Raw genomic sequence first — 27034 nt, 5'->3', positions numbered from 1 at the left:
AGTCATAGCAGGCAAATGAGGACACTGGGACAAACTTTTATTGTCTGGTGTGACTTTCTTGGAAAATGCAATCTAGATATACAATAAAAAAAAACCACTAAGGTACGTTCTGCGTAAATGACGGGTCCTGCTTGCGGTCATTCATGTCCAAAGGGCGCGAAATGAGTGACGTGAATTTACAAAGAGGAAGTCCGTTTCTGGTCATCTGGAGTAGGCTTGAAATGCAGTTCCACTCATGGACTTTCTGTGTTTACCTCACAGGGAAGTAGTGCCTACGCAATACGTGAGTGGTGGTCAGTCACAAGTTGTCATATATGATGTGAAATGTACCACTAAATCTGAAGAGAATTATGCTAATCTGGATAACTGTGATGAAGAATACGCATCTATTTTTGCAGGTTCAGTTTGTACTTGATTTTTGTTAGTTGTGCAAATTACAAATTTACTAATAACTTAGGGTGAAATATTGTAGGTTAAGTTACCCTGCAGTACATAGATTGAATCAAATAAACTCCACAGGAACACATCAATCTGAGGAGGATTTTCTTTTTTTGGTTACGTGTTTGCTCCCTGCAGCAGTCAAATAGTACATTTTGGTTTTGTGTAACTTCAGCCGCCCCAAATAAAGCTGTTCTCCTTCTCTGGGGCACAATAGCTTAACATGTCATTAGAAACGAATACTAACCCTAATTAGCATGCAATTTGTCCCAAATCGCGCAGTTCTTTACAGGAAAGACACTGCTTTCTTTGAAAGAAAGTTAAACTCATCAAGCGCGTTCAAAGGTTGATACTGACGTATGAACCCGTACGCATCATGCAGAAGACTGAAACATGTTGTGTCCCGCGCACGCGCACACACGTTCTTTGTCCCCCATCCATCAACTTCCCCGAGAGCGAAAGAGTTAACTGGGAGCGCGCGGCCGCGAGCCCCCTCCCCGCCGCCGCTCTCTGTCCTCACGCGCCGCCCGTCCCCCGGAAAGTTCCTCACTCCGAGACGCCGTCCGCTGAACTTCGACACGCACGCACACGCCGTTGTCCCTTTTTTTTCCGGAGGGGGTTTGGAAATAAACGCCACACCTCTCGGGTCTCAAGAAAAAGAAGAAGAGTCTCGTAACGTCCAAAAAACAATGCAAAGGTGAGCGCAAACCCGCCGTACCCGTGCGCTGCCTTCTATCTCGTGTTTAAATGTATTTTGTACCGTTGAAAAGCAACTCAGAGTGACTTAGGAGCAGGACATTTTAAAGGTAGCGGAAGTTTTTATTTGTTTCGCCGCTTTGGGCTACGGGTGCCGCTGCGGGTCAACCTAAGCGAAGCGCGGTGTGTGGGGAGCGACCCTCCGCCCCGAGCCTGAAGTACGGAGCACAACGGACCGCGAGCGAGGCCACGGCACCTCGCTAGAAAGACATCTCACACACGGCGTAAGCACCGGGGAGAGGCAGTCAGCTGAGAGGGACATTTCATGGGAGGACACTCGCAGCAGAAAGAACTAATTGTCTCCAGCTACTGGTAAAAACACGCACGAGTCAACTGCGGGCCGACTTCTTTCTTTATTTTTTGGAAAGACTTGTTTTTATGAGCTGGAATGTCAATCTATTCCTTAACTGACTTCACTGTGAAATATAACCTTTAAGGTGGGACTGTGACAATCCCCACACACACACACACACACACACACACACACACACACACACACACACACACACACACACAGTCCATCCATAAGACATACATACATAGATACGATACAATAAAAGAAGGAATACAATACTTGACGTGTTGTTCTGGATTGCACAACAGGCTTGTTACTGCTATGAGGTGCTTGTACGTGTTTGTGTTGATGTGTGTAGGACCCTAACGGGACACTGTCCGTGTCCTGCTTCCACGATGAGTACACTTCACTCTCATGCCACGCATTCTTTAGCCAGAGGCTTTTCCTAGATTCATGCTGGGGTAGACTGCGCGCGCGCACACGCACACACACACACACACACACACACCTCTAGCCGGTCGGGGCGCGTTTGCAAGCGTACACGCTGACATATTTGTGTGGATGTATCAAACTGTCCCAGAGGTAATATAATAAATAGACATTACATTCCTTTTGAGAACTTACTGCACACCCTCATTCTGTTTCCTTCCTCGAGTCAACCTCAAAACTGGACTTCTCCAGGAACAAGTTTGGTCCCTCTATATTGCACATCTTAGGTGTATATTATAAGATGCCATTTCCTTAATGAGATTATTTGAGGTTTTATTTGTTTGTAACAACTGGCCTGCTGCTGTTGCCCCCTTTTTGGCCACGTCGTTGGAAACGAGAACATTTCTCTCACTTAACTGGTAAAATGAAGGTGAAGTCAAATGAAATAAATACTGTTGCCAGTGAGCCATGTCTGACCAGGCAAATATGGAATAGTTAAACGGCCGGCTGACCCCGTGATTGATGGCATCTCACAAGTAGGCAGTACATGCGTGCTGATTGGTCACTCTTATTGCAATTCGGAGAATCCTTTTAGAGCTCGATTAATACTAAACTAATAATGTTTCCTCTTATGTTTTGGAATTGGGATTTACACAGAAGCCCATAACGATGACATTAAATGAAAATATCAAGAAAAAGACATTTACACAGCAAGCTGTTATTGATATCAAAGCCAAGAGGTGTTTTACAGTGACCATCCCTGTAATGTGTGTTTGTATTGTGTAACTAGTGACTTTGAAAGGCAGTTATTCTGTAAGTTTTTACTATGCAGCACACCCATTCTCAGAAGCCTCTGCAAAGGTAGTTTTATTCCAGTGCAGTTTATGTCCTGTCATTTTGACCTTTTAAAAGGGGTTTGTTCTCTCGTGAAGAACAAACATTTAACAGATTAGCTCTGACCGCTGAGGCCAGTGCCTCCCCCCCCCCTTCCCCCCCAGGAGTAAGGGGCCACATTTAGTCTTTTAAGTATGAGTATTATTTCTCAGACATTCTAGAAACTAGTTTAAACATTTATACATGTTGTTGTGTGTGTGACTGTGTTTCTCAGTGCGTGTCTGACCTCGCATGCCTTTTCCCTCTTCAGGTTTTGACCTCACCGGAGTGTGTCTCACCGACGGTAACAACATGCGTTCCAGCGTGGATGGACCCGTCATCCCCCTTGGCCCAGAAGGCACGGGCAGCAGCAGCAGCAACAACAACAACAACAACAACAACAGCCACAACAGCAGCTATGAAAACAGTGGAAACTCTGGATCCCAGTATGCACTGTGTGCTCTGGGGGTCGGACTGGTGGCCCTCGGCATCGTGATGATCGTGTGGAGCGTGGTACCGTCAGAAGTCGCCGGGAACAACAGCAGCAACAACAACAATAGCAGCAGCGGTGGCGGTGCTTCCGGAGGAGGCGGTAGTACAAGTGGGAGGAAACATAAAGCGTCTTCCGTGGCCTTTGTCCTGGTGGGGTCCGGGGTCGCCATGCTGCTGCTGTCTTTGTGTCTGGGAATGAGGAACAAACAGCGGGAGCAGCAGAGGCTTCAGGAGGCGCAGACCCGCGGAGGAGCAGCGACGAGGGAGCAGGAGGAAAGACAGACGTGAGTCCCGTCGCTGCTTTCTAGCTTGACGACGTCCGGGCCTCGGATTGATCGATTTGCTGTTAGATTTGTTTCAATTATTGCTTTGTAAAATGCCAGCGACATTTAGTTTTTTCTCTTTTATATTTATGACATCATAACTCATGCGCATGAATCATGACTGTATTTTATTTTTTATTTTTTTGTGTGCAGTGCCGAGGAACAAGCCCAACGTTACGCCGTACCCAGCTATGAAGAGGCAGTATGCAGCGGCCAGTACCCCATCAGTCAGAGCAACCTGCGCCCCAGCAGCTCCCAGCTCCCGTCCTACGACGACCTCGTCCAAGTGGACAGCGTGCAGTATGAGTTTGAGGGGTCGGAGGTCACAACGACCGGATCACCGCCTGCTCCGGCTCCGGCGGCGGCCAGCGCTGCGGCTGCTTCCGCGTCGAACCGCAGAGCCGGGAAAACAAGCCGCAAGCTCCTCCCTATCAAGATCCGCAGGATTAAATCGGAGAAGCTGCACATGAAAAACATTGACAACTCTCAGCCAGCTACTGGATTCAGTGTGGAGCCACTCACCCCACCCCCGCAGTATGAAGACAAAGTGCCTCCGATCTAAGATCAAACCCATCCGGTTCAAAACTATCTGCTGAAATCCCTGGAATCCTGCACCATCACCTTTTTGTGGATCGGGATCTGTGTTTTTTTTGTGTGTGTTTTTAAACCGAGACTTGGATGTCACTCCTTGCAAAAATCCTGGGGTGCATTTTAAAAGAATAAAGTACAGCAGTCTTTCTCAAACATAATTGACTGCCACATCACTCCGAAGCCTTGAGCAGACAAATCGTCATTGTTTTTCAAAATGTTGGATCTCTGAAACAGATGAGGGGGTCCGACTTTCTACCGTCACCGGTAGATGTCTACTGATGACCAAGATAAAACAGCTTTGTTAGCATTTATCATCTCTAGCTCCAATGACTCTTGGCCACTCTACCAGAAACCCATTGGAAATAGTAGTAGAATGCCAACAAAATAGAGCTTGTGTTATCTTACTTTGAATAGCAAGGCACTCAAAAATCCATTTTCAGGATTCTCCACAGAAAGACCAACATGGACTTGAGGCTCGTTTAGAAAGTGGATGGATTTCAGCTGTTCTGGTCCAAAATCCCGTAATGGCTGAAGACGCCATGACATGGTAACATTACTTGCCTACAGCTGTATTGAGAAACTGACCTATAAGTGCACAAAGACACTTGTGAGAGGCCTTCTCTTATGGATTTGTCATGGATGACGAGCGGCTTACTGCAGAATGAGATTAGCATCCCACTGGAGTCGTGTTTCCAGCCAGCCGGTCAATGAAAGTCCACACTTTGAAACCCAGCAGCTTCTTAAGCTCACTATTGACCTGTTTACTTTGCCTACGGGCCGAGTGTTGCTAGACAGACTTGAGCGTACGGTCACATGTTGCAAAAAGAAGAAGGAGCTTCAGGGCTCTACATTCAGAAGTGTGAACCGGTTGGATGTCAGCTGGGGAGCGAAAAGGCGGGAAGGCTCTCTGATGGGTTCAAAACTCACTGGTGCGGCGCCAATGGTCACCATTAGGTTACCTTTTTAGAGAAATCCATTTCTCAGAAGTTGACAATGTAATTTCATGGAATGTTTAAAGAGTTGCTAATGCCAACTGACCGCAGCGAACTGAGTTTGCCCTGCAGCGGTACACACTGAACAGCCTCTGTGTTCACAGCCGCGCGGCATGGTGGGACTGAACCTGAGCTCCTGCGTCCTGCTTTTACTCCTGTGGGTGGTGAGGGAAGCACGCGAGAGCCCAGCGGAGGAGGCGGGCCTGGTGAACAGTTAAAAGTCCCAAAGACAACCGAAAAGCAGCAGTGTTTCCTCCGCTTCTCCCCCCCCGAGCCCTCAGTCCAGACGAGCCACAGAAAGACGCTACGACGCTGGCCCGAGGCTCTATCTCAGCTCGGAAAGTATGAGGAAAGAGCCGAGAACAAAGCCAGCTGTTCAGGGAACTGGTTTGAGCTCTAGCACCATGCACGCTTTAATCATGTGAACAGCTGAAGCACAACTCATTTTGTTTTGCGCCGCTTTTCCATGAGTGACGTCATCGGCCGGTTCTCCACCATCGTTGTGGGGTTCATGTAAAGGGAGCCTTTTTATTGACATGTTTTCCGTTCAGCAGCAAGCAACAGGGTTCATGAGTCGCTTCAGGTGTGTCATTGAAATCCAACATTTCATGTCTCTATTCCTCTGACTTTGTTTTCAAAGTGGCAAGCCGCCACATGTTGTATTCATTCTTTATTGTGTCTGTCATGCTCAGTAATACAAGCAATGTACCTCATTTGCAAAGGACCAGTTGACTACAGGATGGATTTTATTGTTTTGTAGTCAAAATGTTTTACGTTGATGAAATTACGCGGCCACTTTGTTTTACTTAGTGTCCAAAAACATTCTGTTTGTTCATTTATTGATTTTTTTTTATTACGCAAGTCTGTATTTCTTCTACTGTGAAAATTTCCTATTCTATTATTATTTTGTTTGTTTGTTGTCTCATGAATATTTATAAGAAATTAAAGCAAGTTTTTTAACTAACCCAGTACTTAAGAGCTATCATTACTGAAAAGCTGTGTGTATTATAATATTGACCCGTGTAAGAACTCCCCGAATGTCCACATCTTCACATTTTGGTACCGTTCAGCCAGGTTTATTGATTGGTTTATTGAAAAGCTGACAAACATCTGGATGCCGTACATCTGCATGGTTTAATTAACACCAACGACTACGCTGGTACACGGCGCAAACAAGTTTTACTGGGCTCTAAAACATGAGGAAGAAAGAGAACACGTTCCTCAAATCTTCTTGTTGCTGACCAAAAACACTTGGACGGCTCCTCAGTTGTTGGTCATGGCCTGCAATAAAAATGTTTTGTACACTTCCTGTTTTTGGAAGCCGAGGCTTTTGTCAGCTTCGGGTTCCATTGTTCATGCTGGCCTGACTGTGGATCCAGTCGACATGGGAGCTGACTTGTGTGAAGACGGTGGGCTTCTGCAGGACGTTGCAGCCCTCGCCAGAACCGAAGCTCACCACGCCGTGGACGTCCCAGGAGCCTTCGGGGTTCTGGCAATTCAGGCGGCCCGCCAGAGTCTCCCTACAGGTCAACACACACACACACACACACACACACACACACACACAGACCTTCCTTCTCTTCTCCCTTTCCTTAAGGCTTTTATGCTGGATATAACTTATTGGCAGTTAAAGATCACTCTGGCTGCAGGAACTCACGTTGCAGCCTGCAGCGACTCCGTCACCTCCGGCGCAGACCATCTTGTCGGTGGCCAGGATGCTCCACCAGTCGGGCTGGGTGCAGGTATCGCGGCCAACTACCAGGAGGAGAGGCTGCTGCAGGGGGTGCAGCTTAACTCGGGTAGGAAACTACATCTTCTGTTGAGGGAGGTTCCCTCTGGGGACAGATGGAGTGCTGGAGGGAGCACATTTCTTCGGTGTAGATGTTGTCCAGGGTAGAGACGATTATGCTGGATTAATCTCTGTATTTCTATTTCTGGTTGTGTACTGTATAACACAGTCTAGTAATATACTGGAAACTCACTCAATCATATGATAAATCGTATCATATGTTGGAGTGGTAAGAGGCTGCAAATCATGCTTTCTGTCAGATCTTACTGCATCTGTGCCAAAGACTAAGCAGAGGAAACAGAAGGCAGTTCTAACATGATGTTAAACCTAATCATGGGTTGTGTTTTTCCTTTTTTTTTAACAACCGAGTAAACTGTGGATTCCCATTTTTTGAAACCAGATTAATCCTTAATGTAAATGTCAAAACACCTCAGGCAAGTGAGCAGCGAGGACTTCCAAACTAAAGCTGTTGTTTCAACAGGATGAAACATCTATCTCCAGGTTAAACGCCCTTCCCCCAGGTAGGGTTAGGTCTTGGCTGATGGACGCAGGGCCCAAATATCCTTGGCGCAGGCACTGACTAGTCACCGGTTCACTAAGCCCGGTCTGACTCACAGGGAGGGATGTGCTCACTCACTGGAGAGCCGACCCCAGCCGGTGACGTAGCAGGGAGCCCCGTGGGGGAGGACGACGCCCGGTCAGGCACGCAGGTGGACATCAGCGTGTCGGAGGAGGTGACGGGAGGACAGCTTGATCTGGGCGATGTCGTTCCTGCAAAAGAGGAAACGCACACACCCAGTTTAATAAGTAATGACAAAATAGATATGGTCAATGCCTACAGTACCAGTCAAAAGTTTGAATGAGAAGGTGTGCTATGGACTGATACTGTATCTTAACGTCTTGCTGCATTAACGTCTTCATTTAAAAAACAAACTTTTAACTGCTGGTTGTGCCCTTTGCCAACGTTGAATTGTGTGATGTTACCGGCTGAGCAGGATGTTGTAGTTCTCATGAGGGATGATTGTGTCCGCCATCCGGGCCATGTTTGCTTAAGACACCGAGCTGCTTTTAACTGGTTAAAGCTGTAACATTTGAGATTCACCTTTTGTAAGCAATTCTGTTGCATCCTTCTTCCGTATGTGATGTGATACTTTTCTTTCTCTGTACCCTGTACCTTTCCAAAATCAACAACTCCCACACCACCAACTACACGCTCCCCCACACACACACACACACCATGGCGCAGGGTGAGTTCCCACTGACCTACAGCGTTTGATTTCTGCGTTAAATTGCAAAGTCACCAATCCTTACAAGGTAGTTAATAGGATCTTGTAGTGTGTGGATCCCCTGTTTGCAGTCAGTGATGAAGTCTGACACCGCTGATCTTTATAATCCAATGAACACGTGTGACCCATCTACTAGGTATAGTGCAGACAGTAGATGAAATGTAACCCGTAAGTCCTTAAGTTTTATTGACGATATAGAATGGATATCGTAGAGCTGAAGGGGCTGTTGAGCCTTTACAAACGGAACACGCTGATTTTGTCATTATGATTTTTATGGACTACCTTCCCCTGTGGTGCACTTTGACATACCTGATGCAGTGTGCTGCGTGCTGTGTCAGCAGAGATGAGGGTGCCTCCACAGACGGGCCTTCAGCGCCCACTGCTGTCCGACTGGAGCGAGATCTGAGAGATCTCCCTACTCAGCACAGGAGTGGAGGGGGGCGGCTGCATCCATAAGCTGGCACAAGGTAAGCAATGTATTTTGTGATTTCTTTTGCACCAGACTAAACATGAAAATTGATTGATTGATGTTTCAGCAAGTAACGTGATAGTATTCTTTGTAAGAGAAAGTACACTACAACAAATGAGCAGTAAATAACTTAAGTGAGAAGATTTAAACTGCCTTACCGCTGGCCACCATAAAAGCGAGAACCACTAGCCTCGTCATGACTGAGCATTGACCTTGTGTTGACAACTGGCTCTTATTCTCTCTTTCTGCCTCTTATATACTGCTGCTTTTCACCCGTGTACAGACTGTGACTCTGTCAGCCGGCTCCACCAGTGAGTTTCCCATCGATACTTCAACATTTGTATCCTTTAATGCTGAGGATAATCTAACTAAATAAATTATATATTAAAATAAAATATAAAAATAAAGCACAACATCTATTTCTTTGCAATTCCACATTTTGTTTATTTTACATTGTGCATTGATCCCTTGCGCCTGCTCACTCAATAGGCCACCATTTGCTGTGGAAGAGATGATAGAGACATGTTAGATTTTGTGCATCATCATGATCATCATCATGTTTTCAGCAATAGCACACAGGATGTTTTATTTGAATTGAACCAGAATTCTGACTATTAAATCAGTGAGAAGAGAGCAAATCAATGTGCAGCGATGTCGTGAGAGGTTCAGGAGCTTACAGAGCTGATCCAGTCGATGTAGGAGCTGACTTGGGTGAAGACGGTGGGCTTCTTGGCAAAATTGCAGCTGAGACCGGAACCAAAGCTGACTATGCCGTGAACCTCCCAGGCGCCGTCGGCATTCTGGCAGTTCAGAGGGCCGCCAGAGTCCCCCTGAGTCATGTGACAACAGCATCCTTTTATATTGTGTAGACCTTCTAACGGAAACGTATCCCCCAAAATAATGAATGTCATTCACATAGAAAGGCCTTCTAGCAGAGGTGGTTTTCAGATTGTTTGGGGTTAATAACATAGAGTATCAGAGGGAGAATTCAAAAGACTAATGGAGAAAGGGAAGGAACACTTACTGTCATTATTGATCAGTCTTTAGATTTCCTCTATTAATCATATGAATAGTCAGAAAGAAGACTCTGTGTAAGGCATCACAGCGTGGTGACCTCATACTCACGTTGCAGCCAGACACAACTCCATCTCCACCGGCACAGACCATGGTGTCCTTGACCTGAGCTCCCCACCAGTCGGGCTTGGTGCAGGTGGCGTGGTCCACCACGGGCAGGAGGGCCTGCTGTAGAATGTCAGCAATGGGACCTCCGGCTGTGTGGAGGAGAGAAGTGTACTGGCTCAAGGTAAAAGGTGACAGGTGAGCAACACAACGTGAACCAGTTGCTTCGATGAAAGCAACAAATACCGTTTGTTTAACCTTTCTATGGTGTTCTTTTTTTTTTTTTTTTTTTAGATCCTCATGCAAACCAGTTGAGATGAAAGATTGTCATCAAAGGTCGGGCACTCACTGTAGAGGCGGCCCCATCCGGTGACGTAGCAGGACTCGTCGTGGGGGAGGAGGAAGCCAGCAGAAGGGAGGCAGGCGGCCATGATGCTGTCAGAGAAGGTGACGGGGGACTCCAGCTTGATCAGTGCGATGTCATTACTGGAGAGGAAACATACGTTCAGATTCATCGAGGACCGCCAAGTGTCCCCTCACAATTCAAGGCCTAGAAGAGAGGTCTTTTTATTTTTTTACCGGATGAAGAAAGGGTTCCATTTCTCATGAACAACAATGTTAGCGGTGCCCATGAACACTTCACTCTCCTCTGTTTGTACCAGGCTGTGCTTTCCCAGGGCCACTCTGTACTCCTTGTCTTTGCTACAAGTAGAAAGAAAAAAAGAATATGAAGCAGTGATGATTTAGCTCAGAGATTCCAACCAGGTTTTGTGCATTTAAGAATGGAAATATGGTTCTCTAACAATCAAACAATCTACTTTTATTTCCAAGACACATAATCGGTGGTTGAAATAATCCGTTGAATAATCAGCTTGCAATCTCCAGGAAAAGTGTCCTTTGGACACTTGATAATTGGAATTTCTTAATTTAAGTAATAAGCTATTGCAAAAAGATGAAATCACCCCAGAGTTTTCATGATTTCATACAGCATGATCACTGATACCTTGCTCATATAGATGTGCTGCTGCATTGATTCATGATAAACGTGTTTAATACCTGATACAGTGAGCAGCGGTGAGGACCCACTGGTTGGAGATCAGAGTACCTCCACAGGTGTGTCTCCATTCTCCCTGTCGGTTGTACTGCAGGGAAATCTACAACAAACCAGGGAATGCGATCAACCGCTTTCTTCATTTGAACTTACAGGCACACATGCAGTTTGTTTGTCCAATGTTGAAAACACCGTGGCTCAAGCCACAATTATTTTCCATTTGTAAAGTTATTTCTATTTGAATTTAACTAATTGAACTTGATAACATTCTTTTTATTATCATTGTGCTCATGAATTTCTGTGCGTACAGAATATCTAAATACACTCGCCAATGCTTTAATAAGGAGGCATTGGCTTGATATTAAATATAATTAACCTCTACTTCTCTAAACTCTCATGCTGCCATAAGGTTTTTTTTCTTCTTCCTCTTGTACCTGCCAGGGCCAGCTGTTAGGCCTGACATCTTCTCCTCCAACCACCCTGGTCACCACAGGGGGGAAGGTGGGCAGGCCGCACCCGTAGGCTGAAACGGAGACAGTAACTTTTTATTCAGGTTTTAAAGATTGCTGCGTCAGAAAGTGTGTGTGTGTGTGTGTGTGTGTGTGTGTGTGTGTGTGTGTGTGTGTGTGTGTGTGTGTGTGTGTGTGTGTGTGTGAGAACGATCCTTACCACCAGCGACAAAGAGAGCAAAAACGACAAACTTCATCATGTCTGTACCTCCACCCTTTGCAGGGAAACTTGTGACTTATTTATACCTTTCATGGCGTTATGCAACCGACGAAACTGGATCACATTCCTGGAAATGTTCTTCTACCTAATCTAAATGCTGGGGTGGAGCTACGTGGACATCAAACCAGCCAGAAAAGACCAGAATCACCAGGCCAATGTCTCCTGGAGTTATGTATCATTTCGAACTTGGTTAAGCAATCCAGTTGAATTAACTTTTTGAGGCTTTTATCTTCTCAAAGCTGCAATTGATCCGAAGAGCCTTACTTCAAACTATCAAATACAGCCCCTCACGCTCTGATCTCCTGGAGTAGCTAAAGGTTTTATTGCTCATGAAAGGAATGAATGTTTACCCTGTTCGTACTGTAGTAATTATTTGAACTTGTAAAACTTGCATATGTCCATAAAAATCAATAAAGATCGATTATGGTTAGAATACTTTCTCACAAGGCAGATGATACCACATGATGTGTCTATAGATGTATAGGTAACCCTAGTAACGCCATTTACAAAACAATCATGTTTTATTATTTGCAATCACATTAACACACTGATTTGTTTGCAACTAGGACAGCGTTTTAATGTCTTTGGTAACATTTTTAAATGAGCCTTTAGACCCACAGCCTGAACATCATCTGTTATTTAAAGATAAAGTTCTTGACAGACTCGTGTCACGGTGAGACACCTGTGAGGTTCGCACAGAAGTTGAGTCGGGGAGATAAGGTGTATTTGGGGACATCTGTGGTTACTTATCTCCAAGGTTGATTTGTTTTTGCCTCCGAGGCACATGTTAAGCAACAGGTCTGTTCCCACACGGTATATAAGGAGTGTATATGAATGTCCCCCCTCAGCTTCTACTGAAGAAAGTCGCCATGAAGTTCGTGATCTTGGCTTTGTTTGTCGCTGGTGGTAAGCTCTGACTCTATTCTGACCAAACAGTTAAATGCATAACCTCCTACAAGTGTCCACCTTCTTTTCTTTTTAACATTTAGTTTACATGTCTATACATTTTAAGAGAAGCAATGTGTTTATCAGATTCCCATTTCATCCTCATGCCAATAATCCGATTTGAAACATTTGACGGTGAATAACTTGACGTTACTGTTAATCTTTTGTGCTGGCGTGTCTCAGCCTACGGGTGCGGCCTTCCCACCTTCCGACCCACCATCACCAGAGTGGTCGGAGGAGAGGATGTCCGTGAGAACAGCTGGCCCTGGCAGGTTCGCCGCTTTTAAGATCTCGCTCTAAATTCTTGAGTCATCCGTCTGTGTGCCCCGAAGACACCAAACACGCCCAGCGTTTGTTCCCCTCAGGTGTCTCTGCAGTACAAGAGCGGAAGCAGCTACTACCACACGTGCGGTGGCACCCTGATCTCCAACCAGTGGGTCCTCACTGCTGCTCACTGCATCGGGTGCGTTTAAAAAGTAGAAGGTATCCAAGGCACGGAGAACAAAGCGAGGCAGGCCCGTGGTGGACGGGGCGATGGAGGTATACGTTTGTATACTTCAGTCGAGCAGTCTGATGCCTGACATATACAGTAAACAGAAGAAAAGAAATTACACGTCAATTCCACTTTTTTACCACTGTTAATATGATACATTTCAACACTTTATAATATATATTGATGGTAGAGGTACTTGTAAATGAGCTCTTGAATGGATGGCGAATCAAATCAACTCTGACCCCTTGTTTGTGTGTATTCCCACCGAGCAGCAACCGCGACTACAGGGTGTACCTGGGAAAACACAACCTGAAGACCAACAACGAGGCCAATTCCCTCGCCATCAGCCCCGCCAAGATCGTCGTCCACGAGAACTGGGACTCCTTCAGAATCCGGTGGGCTCCGTCGTCTCCCTCCGCCTTTCAGTCTTTATATTACGCTGCCGCCGCTGTTGTGTGCGCTCATACCTTCTGCTGTTGATGTTTCTTTTAAATGTGGTGTGTTTCGTGCCACAGTAACGACATCGCCCTCATCAAGCTGTCGACTCCCGTCAAATTCTCCGACGCCATCATGGCCGCCTGTCTTCCCAACTCTGGTGAAATCCTGCCCAACAAAGCTCCCTGCTACGTCACCGGCTGGGGTCGTCTCTGGAGTAAGTCCAGTCTTTTGGTTTTTTAGAAGAAGCCTGGCAACATTGATCATTGATTTCCTCTTATATCTATAATTGTTAAATCGACCTCTCGGTCAAAATTGTGTGAGTGAAATGATGGTACGTTTTCCTCTGAGTCTAAAGATCTGACTTTCATTGAGTGTGAATGTGAAGAGGGCTGTGGAGGTTGAGACCCGTCTTCCACCACACCATTCAAAACACATACAGTAAATGTCCCATCTGGTGGCTGAGATATTTTAAGGAACTGCACCCCATTCTTACAATTGTGGTATCGAAGAGTCATTTTTTAAATTAGTAAAAACATTTGATACAAAGTGGTACAAACCCAAAGAAAACTTGCAGGCCTTTTAAGAGACGTGGTTCTCACCCACCCTTCAGTGGATACTAGAGCGAGTGATCCTAGTTTTGGAATTAGGCTGCAGCCCTGAATCTGAATGCCCCGTTCCCTCCCAAAGCTGGAGGTCCCCTTGCCGACATCCTGCAGCAGGCCCTCCTTCCTGTGGTCGACCACTCCACCTGCACCAGGTCTGACTGGTGGGGCAGCCTGGTCACCAGCAGCATGGTCTGTGCTGGAGGAGACGGACAGCTGGCCAGCTGCAACGTGAGTCCCATTCATTTTACAAACTTTGAAACTGTACGCCGGCGTTTCACTAAAACATGTCTTTTAACCTACAAAAGCATTTTTACAACTTCTGTGATTTTCTTCTCCGTTTCCCCTCAGGGAGACTCCGGCGGCCCCCTGAACTGTCAGAACCCTGATGGTTCCTGGGACGTCCACGGCGTGGTGAGCTTCGGCTCCAGCATGGGCTGCAACTACGCTAAGAAGCCCTCCGTCTTCACCCGCGTCAGCGCCTACATCCCCTGGATCAACAACGTGAGTAAAACAGCATTGGACAGTAGAATCTTTGTCTTTTACTGGCGTTAAAGTCAAAAAGACACCCCTTTTGTTTTGGCTTATTACATGATTCATGATAATGGATGAAATAACAGGGAAATTGATTTTTCCGAAAGGAGCAGAAGACATACACATTATACAGAAGTTAAATTTATTGTTATTCAGTAGCTCAGGAGATTTGGGTGATAATCAAAGATTAAGTAGTACAGGTGTTCTAGTTCCACCTTGTGGGGCATTTTAAAATATTCACTTTATGCTTTCTGTTTTCCAGGTGATGACCAAGAACTAAGATGTTGTTGTGTTGTGTAGTTGTAGGTTGTTGCACTTCATTAAATAAATGATGTTCACTCCTAATCCAACATCAAGATGGAATTGTGTTGTTTGTTTTCTACATGTTGGATGATTTTCAGCTATAGCCATATGTTGTGAAAATTCTAATGCCCAACATCCAAAAGCTCTCACTTAGAGTAACAGTAAACTAACAAAGAAATATTTTTAAACTCATCATTTATGCTATTAGAATGTCTATTTGATGTTAACATACCATTGCATACTTTTCTTATGCCATGGGCAGAATTTGAAATGTTGGTTTGCTTTGAAGCCCTATTCTTGTCCTCCCTCTATGATGGTACATTCAGAACACACTATTACCTGTGTTTTGAAATCATGCAATGTATTTTTGATTCAATCCATGTGTTAACGATACGCACAAACTAAACACATTACCACGCATAGATGTTGCATATAACACACCTCGCTATTGCCACAGGTGTCCACTAGAGGTCACTGTAGCAGTGGGAGCCAGTAATATCCAAGATTTTAGAAGTAAAACAAAAGCGTTATTCTCCTGGCTGAACCAGGGAGGCCAACTTTTTATTTTGGGTTAAGAAGACTTAGGATTTCGCAGGGTCATCATGAAGGTCATCTTTTACATAATTCATTGAGGATTTAAGAAACTCGGAAGCGAAACCATGCTATAAGGTAAATTGAGCTCATGTTTCTTTTTAATATAATGGAACAGTAAAATAACCTAAAACACATACAATGTTTCTACTTTATATGGACAAATTGGGTCATTGGGTCACAAGATTGCACCTAGAAATACGTCATTTTTTCCATTCACAGATTTGCGTATCTAATTTATTTCTGTTGTATTTTCGGTTAAGATACGTAGTGAGTAATACAGTGAAACAACTTCAAATTGTCAAATTTGAAACCTATTGTGTTTCTCAGCCTACCTATTAAGGGAATTGGTTTATCAAAATAGTTTGACCCAAGGACCTAACTTCAACTGAAGTCATGTAATCTCAATAAACTGCAAGAGTAAATAGGCTAATGATATAACCTTCATGAAATAGTTTGTGCCGTTTGATTTATCCCTTTTATTTTGGAATATTCATGTAGCGTAAATGAATAAAATGGTTTAAAATGTCAACATGTTAAATGGGAAACCACGCGTGTGGCCCACTGCAGAGAACAGCTACATTGTTAACACTTACAAATGTTTGTGGAAGGAATCGGTCGCCATCTTGGATTTCACGTTGTTTAGGGGAGTAAATTGTGTTGTTGAGAACGCACCTGACTTCGAGACTACATCGCCGAGAACTCTACCTGACCTCCAAAAGGTTTGTTTTTTTATTCTCGGTTAGTGACTTTCCTGTCACCAGATGTCTGTAACAAAAGCTTATTCGTAATGTTCACCAGTAAAACGGAAAGCTCGACGCCAGGTAACGTTGACTGTTTGAACTTTGACTGCTGACCCGTTAGCAGGTCTGGTAGCTAGTAGCTAGCTAACTGCAAGCGTTAGCTTGGCAAAGGTGTGGTCTGTTAATTATATAACGCGAGGGAGCTTCCAGGGATGTTGTTGTCCTTCGTGGGCTTTACAGCGTTGTATTTATAGTATTTTTTTTGTGGAGTTTCCAGTAATTTTCTGATATGCTGAAGGGTGCCTTCAGGATTTACGTTTTCTGGAGGACAGGCAAACTTCTCCTTCGCCGTGCACAAGCAAAGATGCATAAACACAATCTAATCAGCAGCTTCGCTCTTCCCTCAAAAATAACTATTTTGGCATTTATTTTCTTACTTGCATTGGTACAGATGTTTCCAATGTATGCCAAGTAAGACATTGTTGACATTGCCGTTGTTGACATGCCATTAAAACAACGCTTATTTGAAAGTTGGATGTGTGAAATGCGCGGTTGTGTTAGTCAGCTGACGTAGGAGGTCATTAACGTCCACTACTTTTTAATCGAAGGCAACACGTCTGACTCAAAGTGTAACGCGGACCCGTTTACCTGCAGGGCCCCGGTGCTCCCGCTGCAGCATTCAGGCAACATGAGGCTCCAACACCCCATCTATTCAGTGAGTAAATCAAACTCCCAACTAGAATGGATTACCTCTCATTTTTCTGTGTGGCCATACAAGCAGATGCTTGTGCTCATGATGTCATTGCATACATAATAATAATAATAGAGGATGCATTTTGAGGGTTGTGTTTTAGGTCTTAACAAAAGAAAGTATGGAGGCATTTATGTAGTGTGGTAAAAAAAAATGCCAATATATACAATGTGTATTATCTAAGGGTAATTCTAAATTAAAATTGAGTTAAAAACTCATATGCTGATTTGCCATATTATTTTTTTGAAAGCTCCAACCTGCCCATTAATGTTGGATAAACCTCCTAAAATCCATTTGCCAGTGTGTTTGTGTCGGTTTTTGCACGTTTGTTTTCAAATGGAAGAGCAGGGAATGAATACTTGACAGTAAAATGTCAAGGAGGATTAGGATGTTCAAGGCTACAGATGTGTAAAGGGTACTATTTTCAGACTGGATACATTTCTAATGATCTCATGATCATTTTATCTACTGGGACTTGACTCACAAAGGATGAAGAGAAACCATTGAAATAGAAAAATGTCCTAATATATATTTTCTGTCTTAAGGGTTATTTAGTCACAACCCCAATTACTGTGCTGCCTTTTACCTGAAAGGATCTCATTTATAACAAGGATGTTCCACAGTAATTATTAACAGCAAAGCATGGTGCCTCTATTTAGCTCCCAAGGCTCATTTGCATGTTAATTATCATTAGCAAACAGGGAAGTAAGCAACTGGTTTTAATAATGAACCTCATCTGTCTCCTCCCAATATTTTCAGATAACTTCCATCGTGGTTTTACTTGAGATCAACTCGATCTCAAGTAAAACCGTGTAAAACAAGTCTAAGCTTGTATTGTAATAGAAAATATATAGTCATGCATCAAGTGACTTAGTGCTTTCAGGTAAGATCTACATCTGCAAAATGATGTAAACTCTGAAATAATAACATTATTAATGAATGAAAAGAAAGACATGGTAATAGTAACATTAGTTATATTTAGCATGTTAACCTCTGGGTAGATTGGCGAGTACCTGCTGTACAGTTGCACATGCAGTGGAGTTTATATGAGTTAAGGTACAACTTAAATAGCCAACATTTCACAGAGGATAATTTTTTATGTAATATATTCTATATATACATAAATATTTGCATGTTGTGTTCGATAAGATCACAAAAATCCATCGTTGCACCTGAAATGAGTCCTTTTACTGAGAAGCGGCAGGAGTTTGTTGGCAAGTCAAACGGTGCGGCAAAAATGTTTTCTTTTGCCACAAGATGGAGACAAATTACTGTTTAGAGAAGGCTACTTTACGGTTGTGATGTCCTGTTACGAGGCATTTCATTTGTTTGCCTTAGACTTCATGGAATGTCACATAATAGCATTTGGACTGTATATTTTTAACCACTACACGTTACGTAAAATGAATATGCCAAGGCTTGTTTTTAAATGGGATTTACTACATATATTGTTAATGAGAATCAACCATTGGCTGACGATCATGAAGTCATTTTGGGTAGTTTTATGTAAAATGCCCCTGGTTTGTATTCTGATCCTAATATTAGAATGGGAGTTACTCCATGTCACTGGTTGTACTGGTGACATACTGTAACCTTTCCCACAGCTTTTTCATTCGTTCGATAACTGAACCTTTTTCATGACATTATTTTCAGATTCATCCCAATCCGAGGCAGTGTGTGTATGCCTGTTTCACTATTCAGTTTAATAGTGGGGCAAACGGTTCTAGTAGAAGTCACTCTGGTGCTCTCTGCCCCGCTGCTGCGAGCTCACACGCACATATTCGCGACATATTCATGTTAGTGTGGAACTACTGTGCGTGGAAAAATAACAACATTAAAAAAAATATATATATATATATATATATATATATACATATACTTTTTTTTAAGTCAGTGGGGGGTGGGGGCCCCCTGTTATGATGGTAGGGGAAACACTCCTATTAGTGGGTACACGCAAAACAGATTTATCAGAAAATGACTTTATTTGACAGAAACACAAGCGTCTGCTGAGTTGAGCAGATTTCCTCTGACATGAAACAGCCTGTGTGTGCCCAAGCTCCGGACAGCAGCAGGTGTGAGCCTTTCAGTCCCATGCACTGAAACCCGAAGCAGTAATAATGAACAAATGTCACCTTTCAACCTCCCATGTGCAGCGATGACATGTTTTGGGCAACCTGCATAACTCCTGGATGTCTCTCTCTGACCCTCGCCCATCTGTTACCAGGCCCAGGGTTAGAAGGCTACCAAATGCTACACATGCTGTTGTGGGCCTCGGGGTGTGGGAAAGATGTTTTGGGTGTAAGATGGATGCTGTGAGGAGCACTGAGGATTGAGGGTGGACATTTGTTCACGCACAGTTCACGCACAGTGGAACAAACTCTCCATTCAATCTATCTGATCTAACTTGCATAGGTGGCACTTTTCAAAACTACACGTCCAGACATTCCTTCATCTAAATTTCTGTTCAGCATTAAAGTTAGTTTCCTGTATTAAGTGCTCCCCAACCCAGTATTAGTCAGGGCTTGTTGGCCTGGGAGGGGTGTGCTGCTGGGAAGTGGAGTTTAAATATAGCACAGGGCAGAAGCTGTCGAATGTCCCCACTGCAGCAGCTCCATCAATGCATGTAACCAGGTTAAGCACCACTCTGGTTCTGAAGAACAGGATTTTAAATGGGCCAAGTGACAACCGCAGTGACTTCATGCCAGACATCCTCCACCAACTCGCCAATAGCCTTTCATTTTGCACTCCTGGGTGTGCTAATCGCCTTCAAATAGGGCCATGAGATCACAGTCCCTTATTCTTGTTGTAAGAGTCCACTGTGGCTGAAAAGAGCTGCAGGTGTGATGTTGTGTAAGTGACATTAAATGTGTTCACTTGTCACCTCCTTGACTTTTCCAAACAGGATTATAAGCTGATGAGGTCTCGTTGTAAAACAATTCCTTCATTTACTGTTCAATATGGACATTTACTCTCTATATGCCCATGTGCAACAGAGTTCTTGTTTCATTGTTATCATTATTAAATGCACTACTCTGTTTGTTTGATCTTTATTAGTTTCAGCGTGGCTTGGTGGCACGTCTGTTTTTGCTTTTACTCAAAGATCTGTCCTTCATATGCCTGCCATGCACTATTGTGGTTTGCTATGGTGCCACAGTGGATTGCAGACACACACACACACACACGCAGACTGAAAATCCAACTTTATTATCGGCACAGTGGAAATGGACGGCATTGAAAATATTAGTTTTGACTTTTAGTTGTGCTGTTTAACAAGAGTACAGCGGGGCATTGCAACACTAGAGTGATGGGGTCTAGGGGGAAACTGGTACCTCTATCGACATGGGCTCTGTGGCCTTGGTGATGTCGTCATCATCACCCTGCGTGCGTGCGTGAGTGTGTGTGTGTGTGCACAATGAGACAGACTCTTCCCGTGTGGGCATCAGGGGACAAAGTAGTCTTTATGCACTGTGCCGAGCTCCGAGGCAGAAACATTGTTGAGCAGTAAAACATTCTGTAAGTAAAACCACATGTTCCAGAGTGGAGGACGGACAAACACAGGCAGCTCCACATCGGGACTTGGTGCCCTATCGTCAGGGGCCGAGGGGCTCCTTTTTGACTCCAATGCAACACCCTCGTTCAACATTATGCATTTTATATGTTACAGTAAACTCAAATGAAGAACAGCTTGTCCCAAAGATGATGATGATGAGGAAAGGTGTTTGAGGGAAGAGAGCAAAGGACCCATATTGGTTTGTCCCATTTTAGGTACAGCTGAACATGTCATTGGCTGGTGATTTGTATTTAGTTAAATGTGTTTATGTTTCTGCATCGTTTGTTTAAAGAAACAAATTGCATTTGATTTTCAAGCTGTATATGCACATTTAGATGTTAAAATATGTCTCCTGGCCAATAGCTCAAGGCTCACAAGACTTGCCAAACATAACTTCCATAGAACAACTGTATCTGTACTGTAATCTCACCATTATTGAGCCACTATGAGACAAAAAAATCACACATGTCATGTTGGGTCTATTTAAGTTCAATATTTAAGAATAAACCCTTTTAAGCCATTTTTCCCATATCCAATTAAAATATATAGCTCTTTTCATGCTACACTGCATTATACAGTCTTTTTTTGTGTTTTGCATATACTGTGGATCCTAAGTGGCTGGACAAAGATCAAGTGAATCGGGAGATCATTATTGGATCATTATAATTCCTCTAAATAAAGTTGTTTTATTGTTTTATCAAGTAAAGATAAAAAAAAAACATAACATAGAAAATACATTTTTTTGCTTCCTGACCAATCTGAGAGTTTACTTTAAACTTAAATATTTGACTACCATATACGGATAAAAATCAAGGCTCAAAAGTATTTATAAAATAATATCTTGAGGACATGATTGAAACGTACAGTGGTGCAAAGTGGGCTGGAATAAAAATAGGATTAATGTAACCGGTTGCTGTATAAAGTAGGAAGATACTACAGTTTACACTGTGTGCTTAGATTTTTATATGTGCTTGTACATCTTATTTTAAAAAAGAAGAGAAAAGAAAATAATCCTCCTTAAACTCTCAATTTCATTTTTCCATATCCTCTTTGTATCGGTTGGTTTTATTGTATTCTCTCAATGACCTAAGTGGGCGTCGGTTACCAGAGCTACTGGTTTGCTTAATGGAGGCTACTTTTAACTTGTCAGCTGTGGTGTTTTCCTTCTTTAAACTGACGTGCGCTTGTTCTCTTCTGTCGTTCATTGTTCTTCTCTCGGTGCAATATTTTACACTTCCCTCACAGGGCTCTTGCTAACCATGCACTGTGGTAATGAACTAGTTGGTATAAGAGTTAATTTTCAATTGATTTCCCACTCTTCTCAGATCATTAGCTGCTCTATCTTGAAGTGCTTTAAACTACTGCCTCCGTAGGAGGTCAGCCTTAATTAAAGGGACAGTGTGCCACATTAGCCATGCATGGAGTCAAGCCGGTAACAGCATTTGGATCAGTGAGCCCTCAAGGTTAGGACTGAACCCTTGACCCAGGCCTAGTGCCCCCCCTTCCCTCCTCCTACTAATGCTTCTCATACCTTCGTTACTCGGCTTAGCTCTATACGCCATTTGTACCCGCCATTTGTACAAGGACCAAGCAATGTCTCATTTTGTGGCTCTGTCCGTCCCATTTTTTTCCCACCGTTGCTTATCTCAAACCTAAAATATTTATTCTCAGCCCAAGATAGTAAACTCATGGCTATTTCCAAAATACGTTACTTTATGATGTTTCTCTATGTACTTTTTTTGGCTACGTGTTGCTTTGTCAGTGTTTCATTTTGTTAGATGAGCTGGACAGCAACTGAAAGACAGATGTTACTGTTACAACTGTGTACGCAGTTTAATAACTAACCAATTCAAATTAATTCAGCCATTGTCTGGAGGACGAGCACCGACCTTGAACTGCTGCAGTTTCGGGGCTTGTGTGATGAATTTGTGATTGTTAATCTGTGTCTTTAACTGCTTCAGCTAAGACCGGTAATGGTTTCTTTTGAAGTGCTGGAGCTGTGTGTCAAGGGCCATGTTTGTGTTATTGCAGATCCTCTGAGAGCCCATTGTTTGGAGACCTCACAGGTTCCTCCTAATCTAATTGGCCATGGATGTCCTGGCTCAGGACTAGTCTCCATGCTCTGGGGACTGAAAGAGCTGTTCATGGCCTGAAAAGTCACTTGTCCAAATACAGCCTTGTTTAATTACAGGAGGGGGATGCATGCGTATCGCCGCACACAACCAGTCCAAGCCCAATAAATGCTCAGTCTAACCCTTTTCGGACTAGATGTTCATCAAACCTACCTCCGAAAATAATCTTTATCCAAATAGGAACAGGATTTGGGTCTCTTCTCCTCCTTATCCCGAAGCCCTCAAGCACCCTCTCCTCTCTTCACCTTTACTTTGCCAGTGACATACCTCCCAGTGGCTCCATCCAATATAAACACAAGGAGATCCTCCTTTGCTATTAGTTACACCGCACCCCCCCCCCCCACACCCGCCCGCCCGCCACTCCCTCACCCTCCCATACGCAGCCAATGCCTGACCACCTCAGCCTCCACCTCTATATTGCGAATTGCCAATCCCAATCTAATTTATGGAATATTTTGGAGGTAACCATATACAGCGGCGGGGGAGATAACATCTCCAGGCCCCTGTGAAGGACAGGAACTCTGCAGTGTGTGCTTAATAACATAAACTGCTGAAAAGGGCCTGGGCCGGTGCATTGGCAGAGGAGTCGGCCGGTGAGACGGATAGAGAAGGAGCCGAGTGTGGGGACCCAGTGTTCTGGGGTGGGGTGGTGGGTAATTGAGACCATGTGAGTCTCCCCCAGTGGAGGGATTATAGAAGCAACGGAACTCTCTCAGCCCAGAGATCGCTTTCAATTAGATGCGCCCAGAGCAAGGGTACTGGGGAGACAGGGAGGGCAGCATGGCCGAATAAAACGTTTGTTCCAAGGGAGCGAGGAAAGTTGGGGTCATGTTCCCACCTCCTCCTTTTGCTGCGTGTCAGTTCCACAGTGCGGGCTGTCCATGTCACGTCATCAGGGCAAACGCATAATGACAGCATCACTAGTTCCTTATTTGAATTCCTTTTCTTTCTCTTGTGACCTACATTCATCAAGGGGAAGTAGATTCAGGGCCTCGTCAGACACAGTAAAGCTTTGCAGGCGCACCGCTCTGCTAGTTCACCCACGCAGAAGCTTCAGACCCAAGGAACCGTCCCACTCGCTCAGAACGCCTTTTGATGTCCTTTGCACAATGTCATCGGCCACCGCCGGAGAGAGGTACGTCCCTTCAGCAGCACAGATGTGACTGAGCCATGACACCTTGTGCATGGGAGACCCCTTGGGCCTGCTGCCCACTACGCGCACACACAGGGATTAACCTCAGCTTGTGCTGCAGCCATAATATGTCAGCCTCATGACCATGAGCTGGCCCTCTCAACGTCAGTTGTGTTGATGGCTTGTCAACTGTACAAAAGTGTGTGCCTTGTCTGTCTGGTTTGCTTACAAACAGAACACAGGGCTTTTTATGAATTTAGTTCACGATGTGTTTCCAAGTGGAGAAGGTCATGCTTACCGTCCGAAGCGTTGAAAATTGAAGGCAGCTAGAATGTTTTGGCAGTTCGCAACACAAAATAATTGAAGTACGCTGGAAAGCTAAAAAATGTGCAGGTGCTGTGATGCATAAACAGCCGAGTTATGTCTCGATGAATGCTGAGTGACTCGCAGGTGTTTTTATCTAATGAGGGCAATCGCTTTGATGTTCTTATGTTTTATTGAACTGACTGGACAAATATCCTTACATAGCTAAATGTTGCAACCATAAGGATCTAAATGAGCAGGAATGAATTTGAAATGACATTTTATGAGCACTCTAAATTTAGCCGATAAGAAAGAAAGAGCCCCTCTTCAGAGTCTGACAAGGCATCACTTTATTCCATGTCCTGCTGATCCAGAGTGCTGGCCCTTTTGAATGAAATGCCCCATCAGCCTCTCTTGTGTTTAGGTTTTAGTTGGTGCAGCCATCCAAAGGCCCAGATTGTTAAGAATTTGCTGTTTATTTTCACAGTCCCTAAATGTTTTAGAGAAAACCCCTCACCGTAAAAGACTGACAGTCCAAAATCTCCATGTTATGCGTTCTGCATCATTTAACCCAAGCTGAAGGGTTCATATGCTTGCAGCTTGATGCCTGCCGTCTGTTCCGGTCTGTCAAAAAAACCCATCCAACTTACTTATATGGGCTTTTGTGTAAAATGTTCCAAAGGCCATAAACTCCCACTAGGCCTCAAGTGTTGCTACGTTAAGACACGATATTTGACCACCATTATGAAATGAAGTCAGTGCTTTAGAACATGTTGAATATAATTCCATATTTAATAGAGCTGTAATTTTACTCTTATTTGAATACTTGGTTGACTTAAACTAATATCAAAGGCTGCCCCCTTCAATTTTCAGCAGCTTGCTTTATTCTAAATATTCTTTACAGATAAACACACCTTAATGTCCGCCTGGGCTTTTCTAAACTCGCACACTCCACCTTAAACATTGCATACCAAACACACTATACCCAGAAAATGGCAAAATGGTTCTTTAGAGTGATGCCATAGAATAAGCATTTCAACACAACATCTAACATCCCCACACCTAGATCATGAATAATGAAGAACCATATGACAAACATGTAAAGAAATCCAATAATCTGTACTTTTGCAGGTAAAGGTTCTTTGTAGAACCACAGTCCCTTTTTAAGAACCAATAGCTTTCTGTGTGTAGTCTTCAACATGTTACTTATTGAGATAATTACTCATTATACAGCTGGGCCTAAACACCAAGCCAGAATGAAAATAATCTATTGGGTAACCAGACGTTCTGCTAGTCATCACTCAAACTAGATCAAGTACATGATTTGACTACCAACGAATGTCAAATGTATTTATTCAGCATTTTTCCCTGTGCACTCGTTGGCACAACAGGGAATTTGTGCAGTTGGCTTTCACCAAAAACTCCAGATTTTCACATCTACATCCCTTTAGTTAAATAGTTTACAAAAGCATAGCAGCTAATGATAAACTGTACAATCCTTCTTTGTTTTTGTTTCGTCTGAATAATGTTAATTGCTGGCTTCCACCCAGTTTTTTCCTGCAGACTCTTTAAGAGTATGTCCGCCCCCACCCCCGATTTGTTTTTGTTTTGTTTTTAAGCATCAAGTCAGTTGGGCCGTCGCTATTGTCATTTTGGCCATGTATGTTTTTTAAGATCCAGAAGTGATACGAGAGGGAGGGTCTGCAATTGAGGGACAGTCTAAAAATCGCAGCGAGCGGCACGTCGTGTGGCACCACAATTGACAACAGGGCTGAATGGGTCTCTTTTGTGTTATAGTGCATGTAGCGGAGTAGAACATTCATCAAAAAAGAAAAAAATCAAGTTAATGTTGGCCATGCATAATTCTGGGTTGGGTGCAGCTATGCGCTCCTAAGAAAAGACAATGAAAACAACCAATCGTTGCCTGTTTTTATTATTTAAACATTCTGTACGTAGTTTCAGTTACACTGAGTTTACATTTCTCCTCCTGAGCTGAAAGGACAAACTGGGGAGCTCTGCACCGGGTTAAAGGACGGAGTCATTGTCAGTCCCTACAAAGTAATTATGTGTTTGTGTTTATAGCATGTTGACTTCCCACTCTGTCTCTCCACTGCACTCCATCTTTCTGACTAACTCCCCCACCTCCTCCTCCCTCCTCTCCCTTCCTCCCGCTCTGTTCTTTGCACGAGTCCTCTCCCTCTGGGAAGAGGTGCCTGAGATGTTGGTATGGCCATACATCTCTGTCAAAATCTCTATGAATAAATTAACCTTTTAAAGATTAGTCCCCCCTAATACCTCAGGGTTTTTGAACGGAGAAGCGGAGTCCCTCCAGCCCCCACCCATTCTACGCCAAGCCTCGCCAACTTAGTGTAGTAGTGGAAGGGGAACTTTTAAAGGCACAGACGTCCGTTTTTTCGCTGAAAATAAACAATCATTTGCTCAAATTATTTTCTTTTTTTATTCTTGTTTGATTTAGCTTTTTAAAATGGTCATCATATTTGGATTTTTTTTAATGAAATTTTCTCAATTCAGAAATTTGAAGTAATAATAATTTCACCTTTTATGATTGTATATCCCTTTCAGGACCATGATGATGTATGGGTATTGACAAAAATGGTGTGTAGTATTTGTGTATAATCAACGGAAACAAAGACTGGTGGTTATATTTCCCTTTGCTTCGCCATGTTGCGCCATGATTCTTTATTCTAGAGCAGCCCAGAAGAGGGGAAAAAAATGGAAGGCTCTTCATTTGATCACAATCTCCAACCTCAGTGCTTGATGCAAATAAATAAATAAAATAAATTGGTCCTTAAGATCACATATTAACCCCCCCTTAATAAAAGTGAGGGGCTTAGAGACACTAGCCGCACCTTTTATTCAAGGGT

At 43.7% G+C, this 27034-nt stretch overlaps 3 protein-coding genes and 1 pseudogene across 4 annotated transcripts; 2 read left to right on the top strand and 2 right to left on the bottom strand.

Annotated features, from left to right (window-relative positions):
• Positions 1-929: 929 nt before the first annotated feature.
• On the top strand, positions 930-6415 carry tmem51a (transmembrane protein 51a). 2 transcript variants are annotated; one of them, XM_037480452.2, is made up of 3 exons: positions 930-1135; positions 3063-3567; positions 3760-6415. In XM_037480452.2, the coding sequence occupies exons 2-3, from the start codon at positions 3104-3106 to the stop codon at positions 4166-4168; spliced, it is 873 nt and encodes a 290-aa protein (XP_037336349.2). In that variant the 5' UTR covers positions 930-1135; positions 3063-3103; the 3' UTR covers positions 4169-6415. The 2 variants fall into 2 exon arrangements, with proteins under 2 accessions (XP_037336349.2, XP_037336350.2); XM_037480453.2 differs by lacking the exon at positions 930-1135 and adding an exon at positions 1143-1506.
• LOC119223661 (chymotrypsin-C-like) lies at positions 6414-8849 on the bottom strand (annotated as a pseudogene).
• Positions 8850-9152: 303 nt separating this feature from the next.
• LOC119223259 (chymotrypsin-C) lies at positions 9153-11659 on the bottom strand. The gene is made up of 8 exons (XM_037480454.2): positions 11573-11659; positions 11338-11426; positions 10909-11006; positions 10432-10554; positions 10202-10338; positions 9859-10004; positions 9411-9563; positions 9153-9233 (listed from the first exon to the last, which is right to left on the bottom strand). The coding sequence occupies exons 1-8, from the start codon at positions 11610-11612 to the stop codon at positions 9216-9218; spliced, it is 804 nt and encodes a 267-aa protein (XP_037336351.1). The 5' UTR covers positions 11613-11659; the 3' UTR covers positions 9153-9215.
• Positions 11660-12406: 747 nt separating this feature from the next.
• LOC119223584 (chymotrypsin-like elastase family member 2A) lies at positions 12407-15012 on the top strand. Its single transcript, XM_037480942.2, has 8 exons — positions 12407-12538; positions 12761-12849; positions 12943-13040; positions 13343-13465; positions 13586-13722; positions 14196-14341; positions 14462-14614; positions 14907-15012. The coding sequence occupies exons 1-8, from the start codon at positions 12463-12465 to the stop codon at positions 14922-14924; spliced, it is 840 nt and encodes a 279-aa protein (XP_037336839.2). The 5' UTR covers positions 12407-12462; the 3' UTR covers positions 14925-15012.
• The last annotated feature ends 12022 nt before the right edge of the window (positions 15013-27034 follow it).

The sequence above is a fragment of the Pungitius pungitius genome, chromosome 1, assembly GCF_949316345.1.
Source record: "Pungitius pungitius chromosome 1, fPunPun2.1, whole genome shotgun sequence".
Lineage (NCBI taxonomy): Eukaryota > Metazoa > Chordata > Actinopteri > Perciformes > Gasterosteidae > Pungitius > Pungitius pungitius.
The sequence above is the reverse complement of the archived record's forward strand: the minus strand, read 5'-3'. Positions and strand labels throughout refer to the sequence as shown.

What these genes read in the sequence shown, in the direction of transcription:
- LOC119223259 (XM_037480454.2), bottom strand. Translation starts at nt 11,612, where the DNA reads ATGATGAAGTTTGTCGTTTTTGCTCTCTTTGTCGCTGGTG. An exon ending in TGCTCTCTTTGTCGCTGGTG is followed by an intron (nt 11,427 to 11,572) that starts GTAAGGATCGTT and finishes TCTCCGTTTCAG; the next exon opens with CCTACGGGTGCGGCCTGCCC. An exon ending in GAGTTGTGTCTGGCTGCAAC is followed by an intron (nt 9,564 to 9,858) that starts GTGAGTATGAGG and finishes CACATGACTCAG; the next exon opens with GGGGACTCTGGCGGCCCTCT.
- LOC119223584 (XM_037480942.2), top strand. Translation starts at nt 12,463, where the DNA reads ATGAATGTCCCCCCTCAGCTTCTACTGAAGAAAGTCGCCATGAAGTTC. An exon ending in ACTGCTGCTCACTGCATCGG is followed by an intron (nt 13,041 to 13,342) that starts GTGCGTTTAAAA and finishes CCCACCGAGCAG; the next exon opens with CAACCGCGACTACAGGGTGT. An exon ending in GACAGCTGGCCAGCTGCAAC is followed by an intron (nt 14,342 to 14,461) that starts GTGAGTCCCATT and finishes GTTTCCCCTCAG; the next exon opens with GGAGACTCCGGCGGCCCCCT.
- tmem51a (XM_037480452.2), top strand. Translation starts at nt 3,104, where the DNA reads ATGCGTTCCAGCGTGGATGGACCCGTCATCCCCCTTGGCCCAGAAGGC. An exon ending in GAGCAGGAGGAAAGACAGAC is followed by an intron (nt 3,568 to 3,759) that starts GTGAGTCCCGTC and finishes TTTTGTGTGCAG; the next exon opens with TGCCGAGGAACAAGCCCAAC.